The sequence below is a fragment of the Rhinopithecus bieti genome, unplaced genomic scaffold (assembly GCF_001698545.2).
Source record: "Rhinopithecus bieti isolate Rb0 unplaced genomic scaffold, ASM169854v2 scaffold_4553, whole genome shotgun sequence".
NCBI lineage: Eukaryota > Metazoa > Chordata > Mammalia > Primates > Cercopithecidae > Rhinopithecus > Rhinopithecus bieti.
In genome coordinates this window covers 6009807-6024351 of record NW_016804694.1, presented here as the reverse complement: position 1 = coordinate 6024351, position 14545 = coordinate 6009807, and the positions used below count along the sequence as shown (strand labels likewise).

General features: G+C 40.5%; 2 protein-coding genes across 6 annotated transcripts in view; both read right to left on the bottom strand.

The window, feature by feature from the left end:
* LOC108528381 (adenylate cyclase type 10-like) overlaps positions 1–4832 on the bottom strand; it is an 18239-nt gene extending 13407 nt beyond the window's left edge. For 4 of the 5 annotated variants that reach the window (XR_001885118.1, XR_001885120.1, XR_001885121.1 and 1 more), the window contains exons 1-2: positions 3308–3639; positions 562–625 (exon numbers count right to left, since the gene is read on the bottom strand). Coding sequence is in view for 1 of the 5 variants with exons in the window: in XM_017870185.1 (XP_017725674.1) it covers positions 562–608 (47 nt within the window). In the remaining 4 variants the exon portion in view is untranslated. Of the gene's footprint in view, positions 1–561; positions 626–3307; positions 3640–4599 lie in introns of those variants that run through there. The other variant, XR_001885119.1, reaches the window with a different exon arrangement.
* Positions 4833–6678: 1846 nt separating this feature from the next.
* The window catches only part of LOC108528301 (adenylate cyclase type 10-like), a 23400-nt gene continuing 15533 nt past the window's right edge, over positions 6679–14545 (bottom strand). The window contains exons 10-16 of the mRNA XM_017870034.1: positions 13553–13629; positions 13270–13459; positions 12762–12841; positions 11835–11988; positions 11483–11672; positions 7865–8136; positions 6679–7452 (exon numbers count right to left, since the gene is read on the bottom strand). Of these exons, the coding sequence (XP_017725523.1) occupies positions 7404–7452; positions 7865–8136; positions 11483–11672; positions 11835–11988; positions 12762–12841; positions 13270–13459; positions 13553–13629 (1012 nt within the window). The 3' untranslated portion in view covers positions 6679–7403. The remainder of the gene's footprint in view (positions 7453–7864; positions 8137–11482; positions 11673–11834; positions 11989–12761; positions 12842–13269; positions 13460–13552; positions 13630–14545) is intronic.

The window sequence follows — 14545 nt, the reverse complement described above, 5'->3', positions numbered from 1 at the left end:
CAAAAAAAAAAAAATAGAAAAAGGTGTTTTTAAAAAGTTTTTCCCAACCATTAAGAAATAATTTCCCACCAGGTGTGGTGGATCATGCCTGTAATCCCATTACTTTGGGAGGCTGAGGTGGGCGGATCATGAGGTCAGGAGATCAAGAGCATCCTGGCGAACATGGAGAAACCCCATCTCTACTAAAAATACAAAAATTACCAGGGTGTGGTGGCACACGCCTGCAGTCCCAGCTACTCGGGAGGCTGAGGCAGGAATCACTTTGACCCGGTAGGCAGAGGCTGCAGTGAGCCAAGATCACGCCGTTGCATTCTAACCTGGGTAACAGAGTGAGGCTCTGTCTCAAAAAAAAAAAAAAAAGAAAAGAAAAGAAAAAAAAAGAAATAATTTCCCTATAGAGAATCAAAATTGCCTTTCCAAATCTTCTCTGTTAACCTTAATACTGGGCTTAGTACAAGAGTCACCACTCCTCAACTGCAAGTGACGTGAGTGGCTCAGTTTAATGGTCATCTTTCTGTCACTTTTGGTCCCTCCATGTTCACCCTCAGCATCTCTGCCTACCTGCAGCATTCACTTGAGAAGGCCTCCTGAGTTCTGGATGGTTTCATCTGGAATGGAAAACTATCTGTAGGGAGAAAAAAAATATGATTAATTCTCCATGTTTGGATGAACTGAGGACATTTTAAATTCCTGACTACCTTTCTTCTGCAGTTTACAACACAAAATTAGGATGGTAGTTTGTAAATTTCTTCACAACTACTTGTGATTCAAATAGTAACTTTCATCATTCCCAAACCTTCAAACTAGTTCTGATTTTGAAGGAGGCACTCAGTATTTTCAAGATGAAGGAAAAATAAAGAATGTGTCCATCCTGGTTTGCTGGCTATTTCTAGTAGTGGAAATCCCTGAATACATATGGATCAGGGTCATGACCAGATCAGAGTGAACTGTAAAGGCTAAAACCAAGTGAAGAAAATTGTGATAGTATAAGATACCACAGTTCCCTAGTCAGTGATCAAGAGAGCTTTCCAGCTTTACGTAGCAGGCTTTTAAATAGCCTTTATCCTACAGATCTGATTCTTCTTCTGAAGCTGCTTTCTAACAGATAACAGCAAATATGAGGAATGATGTTGAGATGTTACCCATTGCAACTCACAGCATGGATGGTGGGATTGATAAGGAGTCTAAGAGGACTGTTTTAGGGAGAACTTGGGTTAAGTAAAAGGACTGGCTTGCTGATGATAATGATGTTAAATCACAGCTAAGATAACTGAGGATATTGGCAGCTCTACTGCAGTACACAACTCCAAGAGGCACCCTCATATCATAGCCTCTGTAATAGTACCCTCTGGAGTCAGGCAATGCCAGGTCTGCAATGGCAATGCACAAAGGCCTGGGGTCTGGGAAGCCTCCTCAGGGTTCTGCTGGGCTGAGAAGGTCTTGAGCCTTTTTCCTATGGACGGACCAGGCTGTCCAATCCAAAGCAAAAAAAAAAAGAAAACTGACCTTTATTTATTTATATTTTTATTTTTTGAGACAGAGTCTTGCTCTGTTGCCCAGGCTGGAGTGCAGTGGTGCAATCTTGGCTCACTGCAAACCCTGCCTCCCAGGTCCACGTCATTCTCCTGCCTCAGCCTCCTGAGTAGCTGGGACTATAGGTGCCTGCCACCATGCCTGGCTACTCTTTTGTATTTTTAGTAGAGATGGGATTTCACTGCGTTAGCCAGGATGGTCTCGATCTCCTGACCTTGTGATCTGCCCACCTTGGCCTCCCAAAGCCCTGAGATTACAGGTGTGAGCCAACAGGCCTGGCCAAAACTGACCTCTTAAAAGCAAAAAAGTCACACAGGAAATATGAACAATAGCACAGTTTCTTCACAATACCAGACTTTGGAAAGCACAACAGATGCAAATGCACATAGAGCTCATCAACCAATGACTAATTGCTCCAAGTCATTGGTCCACCTTCATAGTCATGATGTTATACCTAGAAGAATTGTATCATACACCAAATCCCTCATTTTAGCCTTTTGCCGACAAGTATCTACCATTTTCCACATACCATCACCCCACCCCCAATACCAAACCAACTCCCTTTTATCAAAGTAGGGAAAGAGGATTTGGTTGGGTCTTGATAGCTATCTTCAAGTATGGAAGAGGGTATAATTATGAAAAATGGGTGAAGCTACAAGGAGGTACCTTACATCCTGATGAAAGAAGAAACTTTCTGACAGCTGGAGACAATGAGTTGTTCTGTAAGGTAAGCTAACTGAAAAGGCTAAACAAAGAGGAATGACCTCATATGTTTAACAGGCTATGGTGAGTATCTATTAACCAATAAAACCTTCTTCAGGTAGCTAACTCCTACTTACCCCTCAAGATGCAATTCTGACATGATCTACTTCAAAGGAGAATCTTCACTGACATATTTCCCCAGCTGAGTTAATGGTCCCTTCTCATTTTCATTGCTTTTACCATGCCATACTAGAATTCTCTATCTATATGTCTGTAGTAACCCCCAAAACAGATAGCTTCAGAAGTACAAAGATCAAGGCTTATTCACACCATATTCCTTGGTATAGAATCTGACACACATAAGGACTCAATATGTGTGTACTGAGCTGAAAAATAATAGTAATAATCAAAACAATAGCTAAAGGGTATTGAGCAATCACTGTATGTCTGGCACTGTTCAGAGCACACTACATATTTTAACTAATCCCCACAATGACCCAGTAAAGTTGATATTATTATTAATTAATTAATTTATTTTGAGACAGTCTCACTCTGTCGCCTAGGCTGGAGTGCAGTGGCACAATCTCGGCTCACTGCAACCTCCGGCTCCCGGGTTCAAGCGATTCTTCTGCCTCAGCCCCCTGAGTATCTGGGATTATAGGTGCCCACCACCATGCCTGGCTAATTTCTGTATTTGTAGTAGAGAGGGGGTTTCACCATGTTGGCCAGGCTGGTCTTGATCTCCTGACCTCAAGTGATCCGCCCACTTCAGCCTCTCAAAATGCTGGGATTACAGGTGTAAGCCACTGCACCCGGCCCGTGAAGTTGGTATTATTACTGTCCCCAATTGATTGAGGTTAAGTAACTTGCCCAAGATTGCCAATCAAAACAAATATGATCTCTAAGGTAGTCTTTAACTCTGAGATTACATTTTTGTAAATCTCTAGTACTTAAGGAATAAATAAGTGGTTCTTTCTACCTACTTTTCTCCTTTAATCTGATTTCAACTTTTTGATGAAGAATTTCAAGTACATGAATACCCATATATCCTCTTTCTGCCTCCTGGGTTTACCTTGGGGAGAAGGCAGCTGCAATTTTTCTGTGATCACTTGTGTTAGCACTGAGCCAGTATCTCTGTAAGTACAGAATCGAGAGGTCCCCTTGGAATTCTTAGTAGAACAAACTGCAAAACGATGAAAGGGGACAAAGTCTCCTCCATGGCAGCTCCCACAGCGGCAGGCCAAAACTTGGAGAAAGCAGGCACATTCGAGGTGTAGAGCTATCTGTTGTTCCTTGGGCCAGAGCTCCCAAGCAGCTGCCCGTAGTAGAGGCACTCCAAATTCCAACACCTCAGTTTGAGGTAGGGATCATTCTTCTTTTAGCCTGAGAAGAGAGGCTGAACCACCATCTGAAATTTAGGAAAATCTAAGTGAGATTTTCCCTTATAATCCTTTGTGCATCAATATGGCAAACTCTCAAGCACATGGCTGCTAGTGTGTAAGAAAATTTTATTTATAACCCTAGGCTAATATTACTGCCTCCTTTGTATAAAAAATTTTGCACCATTGTGAGAGTGATACTGACCATATCTTGTACAAAGTACAACAGAGAAGAAATGATCAGTGGTACGAAAAAATCCTGTACTTCTATACCACTGATTTCTTAATTGTTTCTCCTAAATTGAGATTTTACTTCAAATTATTACGAATGTCAAATTGTAGGAAATGCTCTGTTCAAACATAGGGCCCAAACATATTTCAAAGTCAAAGGGAAAGTATTTGTGAATTATATGTGCTTTGGGTAGTCCATGTTACAATCTTATTCTTTCATGTGGAGAATTTGAGATTGCAAGCTATTTATATCTTGCTTTGTTCATGTCTGTTTCAATTCCACATGTGTTTGTCTTCCTTGTGAGTTTCTAAAATTGGGGATGGTTTATCTTTTTATCTCATTCTTTGTACCTAGAAGCCAATAAAAGATTATGTCAATATTTTCTGAACCAAAAATCAAAACACAAATACTAACACCTGGGTTAAGAAGGCGCTAGAATTCCTGAAATGAAGACAAGACTGAAAAATACAAGATATTTTTTCACTACATCCATGTCTCCTTCATGGTTTAAATGATAATTTTCTTTCTGTTTCTTAGCCATAGGCTTTGAGAGAGAGACCCTCAAACTGGGTGTGGTGGTATGCACCCATTGAGCTCAGGAGTTACAGCCTGGGCAACATAACAAAACTCCATCTTTAAACAAACGAATAAGAGAACCCCTTGATATATGATATTGATGGTCTTTCTGAACACAGATACCCCCACAGGGACTCTTTGTTCAGACCTGAGTAAAAGGGAATAGCCCTTCCTTACCTAACTTTGTTTTCTTCTCTTTGGTTTCATCAATTATGTCGATAGAGGAAGGCACTAATATGGGTTCAGCAGGAAGCTCTTGGCTCTTGTCGGGCCAGCAGAGCACATGTATATCCACAAGAGCTCTCAACACCTGAAGTAGCTTATTTTTATCCCAGCCAGGCAGGAGGTGCTGCAGCAAATCTATATGGAAGGAGTGACCAATGATTGCAGCACACTTGACCAGCAACTGTTCCTCTGGGCTCAGTTGATCCAGTTGGCTACTGCTATTTCTGCCAAAATCAATCAGTCAGTCAGCCAATCAGCAGTGAACAAGATTTCTACAAATCTAGAATATATCATGTTGAAAGTCCGTACAGTTTTTTTAAAAATAAAGATGTGCTTTTCATCTACCCATGTCTACTGCCCCCACCTCAATCCTCCCTACTCCACTTAGCCAAACTTCTTTGCTTATGCTAAGAATAACCTCTGCTTGGGAAACTGAATTTGGACTGGTAAAACTGAATGAACTGGTGGTAAGCCACAGATTTGGGCTTCCTTGGGTACAATCATTCTTGTAAAAGGTCATGCCTCTTGCAGAGCCTGAAAGCGATGCCTGTTTGGGCCATTATAAGAGATACGGCCTTTAGTGGCTCCATGAAGCCTCTAAGCACCCATGAGTCATAGTTTCATTCCCCACAGCTGAGCTATTACTTGAGGCTCCAGAGAATAGCCCCTGGAGTGCTATGTAAACTCCTGTGAAAACTTTCACTGAAGAAGGGTACCTGCTGCTGTCCTGTTAGCATCCTATATTTCCTTCTGAGTAAGAAAAGCCATTGCTAAGTATGGTCTATCACAGTTGTATCAGTGTAAACTGTCTAGTTGAACCTAAAACCTCCAGAGTAAAGAGCTTATAATATAATAGCTAACAGTCATGGAATATTTATTATGTGCCATAATTTATTTAATTTAATCCTCAACTAGCCCCATGAGGTAGGGACTATTATTGTCCTCATTTGACTGATGAGTGAGAAGTTGACTAACTTATTCAAAGTTCCATAGCCAGTAAGTGCAGGAGTCCATGGTGCCCAGGGTTTCTGACTCTAGAGCCCTAGCCTTTAACTACCATGGTGTCTTGAACTGCTATTTCATATGTGTGTCTTATTTTCTCAACAAGACCATACTTTACTTGAAGGTATGCTTGTTCATCACAATATTCCTCAAGAGGGCTTAGTATTAGTACCTTGCCCACCAAACACTTGAATAAAATATTAAAATAAGAAAAATTCATTTCTGAGAAGAACATCCCCTCTCCAACTATGCCTACCCGATTCTGATAGCTTCATTATTCTTTATGGCATCAGTCATTCTACTTTGCACTCTTCCTTTTTATTAAACTCTTGCTATGTGCATAACACTGTATCTTCACTAACACCATGGATTTTCTTAAATCTTAGCAACATCATCTCCTTTGCTTACTGTCTACTCTGTAACAAGAATATGCACAAAGGGAAACTCAGGACCTATTTTGTATTAAATAATTGGAAAACTTTTCCAGGTCATCAGTCAGCCCCAAAGAGAACAATAAGCTCATTTAAGTAAAACCTTACTCAAGTAGCATTACAAGTCTTCAAAGAGCTCTTCAGGCAATGCCAGAACTTATTTCTAGAAGGTAGATTACTTTTTTAGAAGAAATGAAGCCAGAATGATAATGAGAGACCTACACTCAACTACTCACCAAATTACTAATTGCAATGATATCTGTAATTGGTTCACTTGAGGTGTTCAAGGGACTTACCTTTCAGAAAGGGTGGTAGAAGTACTGTATCCAAGTTCACATCATCCTTGACTGTGCAGACATAAAGTTCCTGGTCTTCTTCAGAGTTGGCAGGAAAAATACTATACTTTATGGATTTCATGGCATTGGCTATAAAGAAAACAGGCTATGACTGAGGAAAGCACCATTCTCAGGGACTGTAGTTTTAAAGGCACAAAAATATAATAATTTAGTCAAAAAAAAAAAAAAAAAAAACCTAAAGGATGAAGATCACTGGAGTGTACCATGGTTTAAAGTGTTTTACCCCACCTGTCTGCCTGTTCTCTAATTTTCTCTTATAAACTAACAACATTCTCTGTACCAATCAGTATCTTACAACTAATCACTATTCCTGTTCACCTTATAACAGCTCCTGCTTCTATTACATCACAGCTCTGGGATGCCTTTCTGCTTTTATACATACTTCTACCCTTTATTCCTCTCCTAATTTCCTCCCTTCTCCCATCCCCCATCCAAATCCTCAAGTCAGCCTTCTCATCAATAGTGTACAATTCTTTTTTCTGGACTTTCATGTTTATAAATCCTAATTTCCTAGCCCCACCTCTTGGGCTGCTTATAAAATGAACTATTGTAGATTGATTGGATTAAGTTATCCAAGGCAAGTCTTGAGTATTTTCACCCTAATTGTATAAGATTTGTACAGTGTGCTTATCTGGGAAGGCCTAGTGTGGCCCACAATGTTAGCAAGGAAAAGGTATGTACCTCATAAAGGCCAAGTGATGTCATGCTGGAGAATGAACTTCAGCAGCCGGACCAGGGTAGAACTCTGGGAAGCTAAGCTTACCTGAGAGGGTTTCCCACTTGCTGTTTTCCTCTTCCTCTTTTTGTAGGTCATGAAAGAGCAACATGTCCTTAGAGAGAAGGTCCTGGCATAGGACCTCACAATAAAGGGGATTTCCAAAGCACCTGTGAAGGTAGCTGCAGGGAGGTAAGTAAGGGATTGCACATTAGAGATGACCACTTTAGGGGAGCCAAACGTGATGGTACTTCACTCTGAGGAATCTTCTTTTTTTAAAGTCAGCTCTTCATGACGTACACTAACAGAGGGGGACAGAGGCACAGAAATATAAAAAAGTAATTTCTGATTGGCCTTGAAATGCATTTCGGCAATAACTTTTCTTTCTCAACTATTTTTCTTTTATTGATGTTGAAAGGAACTAACATTCCCTCGCTAAAGGGTCTGGCAGAAAGGGGCCTTATCACATATAACTGACACATAAAGCAAGCCACCCAAGTCCTAATTGTCTTGTGAAAACCTGGGTGGATAGCCCAGGGAGGCAGCCCCTTACTTGATTACAAGACTGTCTCCTTTAAATCTAGTCTTGGGGCCTCATCATGGTTACTAATGCCATTCTCTCCCCCAACTCCAGTAAGACCTGTGCCTTCTCACTTATATTACGGCACTGGTTCCTCCCTTAATGAAGTGCTCAGTTAGTCCTAGCCACTCACATCTGCAGCTCTTGGGGGATGCTCACCACCCCTAGTTCCCAACATGCCATTCTTAACAGCGAGGTTGTTGCCAACTTCGAAATAGGCATAAGGATAGCTTGAGGGCTGTGCAGGAAATGCTGGGCCCAGCCACACAGAGTGAAGATAGGGGTCAACGTCATCACCATGATGATGGGCATACTGTAGAGCAATGTTTCCAAAAACTCCCAGGAAGCTGCATCCATATACTGGGCCTCATCAATGAGGAAAATCAGTGGTGTTTCCCTCGCTGCCTGGAAAGATCAGCAAAGAAATAATAACCTCTGATTAGAAATGAAGTCATCTGGTTTTCAAATCTACCATGAATTTCCCATCAATAATTTAAATAAAATGTTAACACAGGCTAGAGTTTTCGGAGTAAAATATATTCTAAGTCCAGGTACGTTTCATCCTTCTCTTGGAGGTAATCAGGAAGAGATAATCCCCTTTTGGAGGAAACCATGGCTAATCAACAGATGACCTAACCAGCATGTGTGGAAAACGAGGTAAAATCAGACTGTTGACCCATTTTAGTAGATTTCGTAATAAATGCCACAAAGTCAGAGTTCAAGTGGTCTCAAAAGCCTAAAAGGTAACAGGTTAGTTTCAAGCAACACATGGTGTCACTGAGTGTTCCAGCTTCCCAGAGGGTGAGTACCATGGCAACTCTGAGCAGGCTGGGAAACGATCCGGGACCTTTGAAGTTCTGTGAGAAATCAAACTTCCGGCATTTTGGAAGTCAGGAAGCCAGCACGCTGGGGGATGCGGTATCACAATTACTTGGTGAGACAAGCTGCCTTGCCTACGTTCACTCTCATCAAGTAGGAGAGGTTAAAGAACAGCCAGGTTCCCCCTCCGCATGGCGGAAGTGCTCTGAAGGTATGGAGGAGCGAAGCCGGACGCTGAAATTTCTTTCTTTTTCTTTTTTTTTCTTTTTTTTTTTTTTTGAGACGGAGTCTCGCTCTGTCGCCCGGGCTGGAGTGCAGTGGCCGGATCTCAGCTCACTGCAAGCTCCGCCTCCCGGGTTTACGCCATTCTCCTGCCTCAGCCTCCCCAGTAGCTAGGACTACAGGCGCCCGCCACCTCGCCAGGCTAGTTTTTTTGTATTTTTTAGTAGAGACGGGGTTTCATCGTGTTAGCCAGGATGGCCTCGATCTCCTGACCTCGTGATCCGCCCGTCTCAGCCTCCCAAAGTGCTGGGATTACAGGCTTGAGCCACCGCGCCCGGCCAATATTTTACTTTATAAATATAAAATCTAGTTCCTAAAAAAAGTACTGGGTTTCTGTGGACAAGAAAATATTCTACCTGAAACATGAAATACTCATCAAAATATTCTCCAAATCAAACTTGAAGCTTTCAAATATTTCATTCTGGCAAAAACTTCATTTGTGTGGGAACTCATAATACCTTAAAACAGCAATTTCCAAACCAGGCTATGCACTGGAATCACCTGGGAGTGCTTGCCAGCACTCCCAATCACCAGGACCCACTCAAACAGACTTTAAAGATCTATTTACTTTTAATCACATTTGGAACTCCCACTTCACTCTCCGCTGCCTCAAGTGACCATTCTAATGTGTTCATTGCATAGTTCTTTGTTTCTACGGTGTTCTTATAAAACATGCGTTGTTGTTTTGTCAAGTAATTGTTTTTAATGTAAATGAAACTGTATTACAGATCTCATTTTAACCTCTCTCTTTCTAACCAGGACTGTGTTTTTAAGATCATTTCATATCACTACGTTTTTATATATTCTCCTGTTTCTAAATTCTGCATTTTATTCCATCATGTTCATGCAAGCATTCATGCCGATACCTCCCTGGCCTCCACACTGTTAAGAACATACTTGTTGAGATATATACCCAGGAGTGGAATTGCTGGGTCTAGAGGATACATGTTATTAAAATTTGACTAGTTGCTTTTAGATTGCTTTCCAGAATGGCTACATCAGTTTCTACTCATACAGATTTTTGATTCCATAATCCTAGGTTAGAACATGAGTATCTGCATTTTTAACAAATACTAGGTAAAATATCTATATAACTGCATTTAGAAACTACTATTTTAAATTAAACTACTAAAATTTTATTTAGAAACAGGATCTGGAAGAGCAAAGATCTTTTCTTATACGCCATGCTGTGTTGTAGGATGAATCTAAGCTTAAAAGTAGAAAATAACAATGAAGATATCGGCAAATAGGCAGGCGAAGAAATGCCTGAATCAAAGTGTGATGTGGACAGATTAAAATAAACATAAACTATCTCCACATATTAAGAGTTAGTGACATGTAGTGAAAGTACCCACCTCCTGAAGTACTTTAATAAAAGTTAACCTTTATTATAAACCTATATGCTTTAACCTTCTTTTGTCTGGCCATGTCATCCATGTGCGAAACTTTGAAGGACAAAGGAAACTGACCAGGAAAATTATTACATGTTAGCATTTAAAATGAAAATCTAATAAAAACATGCAGGTTCTCCAAAGGGAACACAAGACAATTCTATTTTGACTGAGAATGGGTTTCTGCAAGATTGACCAGAGTTACAAGGGCCAATCCAACATTAATATATAGTTCAAAGGATGAGACAGAAAGTTCATGAAGGGTTAGAGACAGATATCTATCTCCTTTCCATACCAGACTCTAGTAAAACCCTTAAAGGGTTATGACTAAGGAGTAAATGACAGGTTGAACTTAGCAATGCCATTTTGGGCAGCTCCAGTATCCCAGTTATTCCAAGTATACCAGGATGAAATCTGTACATGAGACTTGTCAGAACAAGATGCAACAGACATCACGTAACATTGTTTCCTGTGCTAGGCTGAGGCACATGAACTACCGGAAGCCTGAGAGCCAAAGTGAGATGACTGCTAATCTATGTAGGCAGGGGTTTAGAGACCCAAGCAAGGCCTGTCTTAAGAGAGGGATATGTTGAGGGATTAGACAGATCTTAGGGTTCCATTCCAAAATACTCTGCAGAGTGGGTAGATTAGGAGAAGTGATAGAGGATAAATAAAACAAATTGTGGACCAGTGAATTTTTAGCTTGTTCACTACTGGATACCCCATAAATCCTAGACCTCTGAAGGCTTTTGAGATCCAGATGCTGGTTTCAAATGATATATTCTGTGGTAAGGGAATAGGAAGGTAGGGTTAAAAAATAAAGAAATTATAACCAACTCAAGAACACATGGATATAATTCCTGGGGATATGCCACTGGTGAGGGCCACCTTAATGTATTTAGCACTTTAAAATATACAATGCAATCTCTTAGATACCATCTTCTTTAAAATTCACATAAAAACATACAGTACTATAATTGTTATTTCACAGATGAAAAAGCTATAACTCAGAGAGGCTAAGTGATTTGCTCTAGGACATTCAACTACCAAGTGTCAGGTTCGATACTAGAATTCACTCTCTTCAAAAGGAGAAAGCCTGAGTTTTGGTGTCAAAGGAATTTCAAATCTTGGCCCTACCATATATATATATATATATATATATGTATATCCTCAGGTTATTAGATTAGAAAACAATCCTAGGTCTGACTTTCCACAAAATATAACAGTAACCCAATTCAGAAAGCCACTGCCTTCATTACCTTCACAAATAAGAGGTCATTAAAAAGGCAGTGAAGTTGTTCTTCCACTATCCCACGAAGGTGTCTTTGTAGGCACTCTTGCCGGTAACAGGCTGGGCATGTATCAATCTCAAAGAAGATGGCCATGAGGGTCTGGATGGCATAGAAGCACTGCTTGGAATCTGCTTCCTTTAGCATCAATGGCAACACCCTGGTGAATATTACTATGGTCATCAAGAGTCCCCGGTATGACATGTAGGTTACTCACTTCACCAATCTAAGAATGCTGAATCTAATGACACGAGAGTCTCACTAACAACGGAAAGAGGCCCCGAGAGAAGTAGGTTCTGACTAAGAAAACAGGAGTCTTTACCTATGCCCTTCCTTCTGTGTCAGGAAGTTTATTTCAGCCAACAGCTGGCTTTTTCCATAGCCTCTTCCACCTTCATACAGAACTGCTTGTCCCTTCTTCTGGTGCAAACACCTTTGCTGTGCCATTTGGAAGGCTTCCAATTCTTTCTCCCGGTCTGTAGAAAGACAGGGAGCACCTAACACTCCTGGATATCAATAATTAACATTATTGATTATTCCAGGCTTTTTGGTAGATACTCTATTGATTTGAATCAATTTGCAAAGCTAACTCTCAGAATGGCTTTTTTTCTCCAGAATTCCTGGAAGAATCTCATTCATTGATGGGGCTTCATATCTCCTTCCAGAAAATCAATTCTGAGCTAATATATGCTGGTCTTGAGGGCTTATTCCAGAGCCTAAGTAGTAACATTCAGAAAAATTAGGCACCTTGTGGACACAGGTGTCTCTTAATTTTTTGTAAAAATTTTCTTAGTAACAATTTAGTCTTCAAAATCTGTCACTACTACGTAAAAATAATGGACTAATAAGTATAGACTAAAATAAATATAAAGATAGGGGATATATAGTGTGGGTGACAACAGTCTTGGTGCTATTTTCATTATTCTAAGGATGATGAATTTTTCTCTAAAGATGATCCACAAAAAGCTGGTCCAATCTTAATAACTAAACTCTAACTTACAAAGATTAAATATTACTAAATGTTGGTGTTTCTCAGGCAGTTATAGGACTTCACCTGAAATTTGAATACTTGACATGGAAAAGAAATAGTAAGTCCTCTTCAAAATGAATATAATTTCACTAAGAAGGTTGCTCTCTATTTTTTAATAAAGCTTAAAAGCATTTAGTCTTACACTGTTTTGTTTTTTAAATCACATTTAGCTGTCTATAGCTGAAACAAATATGATTTAAGTTACAAAAGAAAACATACCTAACAAAGGGCGATTTTTGTTTCTCTTTCTTGCCAAATGTCTTTTCCAAACATTCTGAAAAGAACAAAGTGAAATGTATCTGTTAAAACAGAGTAGGAACAGCTGTCTTCATAAACAAATACTTTCAGATAATTAAGGAAGTACAGAGTTCTGAATAAAAGATTTTAAAACTAAAAATTTGGGGGGAGAGGGAGTAAAGAGGGAATATTATTGATTGTTCCAGGCTCAGGGAAGTAAATGAATGGTGAAGTACGCAAAGAAAAAAAGAACAAAGATCTGGGATAGTGACCTATTGCTATTCTCTTCCTGTTGGAGAACAGGATATTCACTGAAGAACTAGCTAAGAGCTAAACACAAAAGCTAAATCTCTCAGACACTAAACCCTCCTTTTGTGTGTCTTATTTCAGCATGCCAGTACTAGCAGCATCTTTTTTTCCAATTTCATGTAATCAAAAACCTATTGTTCTGTAAGAGATCAGAATGAACCTATCACACAATGATACTCACATACATCTTCTGTGGCCAAGATATTCATATATCTTCCCTGGGTTGGAGATGTTTTTCATCATTTTCTCTGGGAGTTTCTTGAAGTTGTAAGCAGGTAGCATGGATCTTAGATATGTTATCTCATCACAGGACACCAAACCTGGATAAGCAGTTATCATTCTGGCCGCAAGACTCACTTTTGGACCAATAACTGTGTCAGAAAGACAGGTGGAGAATTTTTGGACCATGTCTTCCACCTTCCTCCCTTAACTCACAAAGATAACAGTCCAATGTCCTATTCTACCTGTATATTCGTGTCTTGCTACTGCTCCAACCACGCCACAGAATACTGGTCCATTGGTGATACTGATGGAAACAAGTCTAGGGATCAGAAAAGCAATAATGGATAAACATACAGTCAGAAGCCTCCAAGTCAGGCACTAGATCTGCCACTCCCTAGATCCAGAAGTCTAGTTTTAGAGCTTAGAGCTTAGAATGGAAAATGCCAGAGGTTGCTGTCAGTCTATATAACATGAGGGGTACAAAGTACTGAATATTAGGGAGAGAACCAAAAGAAACAGAATGGTTCCCCTAATTCAGGAGTTTTAGTTTTAGTTGGGAGTTATAATTAGTAAAAGATTTTCTTTTTCTTTTCTTTTTTTTTTTTTGAGACAGGGTCTTGCTCTGTCTAGGCTGAGTGCATTGGTGCAGCCACTCACCTAGGCTGGAGTGCATTGGTGCAAACTCAGTTCACTGCAACCTCCGTATTCCTGCGCTCAAGTGATACTCCCACCTCAGCGTCCCAAGTAGCTGAGACTACAGGCACACACCTCCACATCCAATTAAATTTTTTTTTAATTTTTGGGAGAGATGGGGTTTCATTATGTCATCCAGGCTGGTCTCAAACTACTGGGCTCAGGCTATACACCCGTCTTGGTCTCCCAAAGCACTGGGATTACAGGTGTGAGCCACCACACCTGGCCAGTAAAAGATTTTTTAAAATTTTACAACTGGGCCAGGCGCGGTGGCTCACGCCTGTAATCCCAGCACTTTGGGAGGCCGAGGCAGGTGGATCACAAGGTCAGGAGATCGAGACCATCCTGGCTAACACGGTGAAACCCCGTCTCTACTAAAAATACAAAAAATTAGCCGGGTGTGGTGGCAGATGCCTGTAGTCCCAGCTACTCAGGAGGCTGAGGCAGGAGAATGGCATGAACCCAGGAAGCGGAGCTTGCAGTGAGTAGAGATCATGCCACTGCACTCCAGCCTGGGTGACAGAGCGAGACTCCATCTAAAA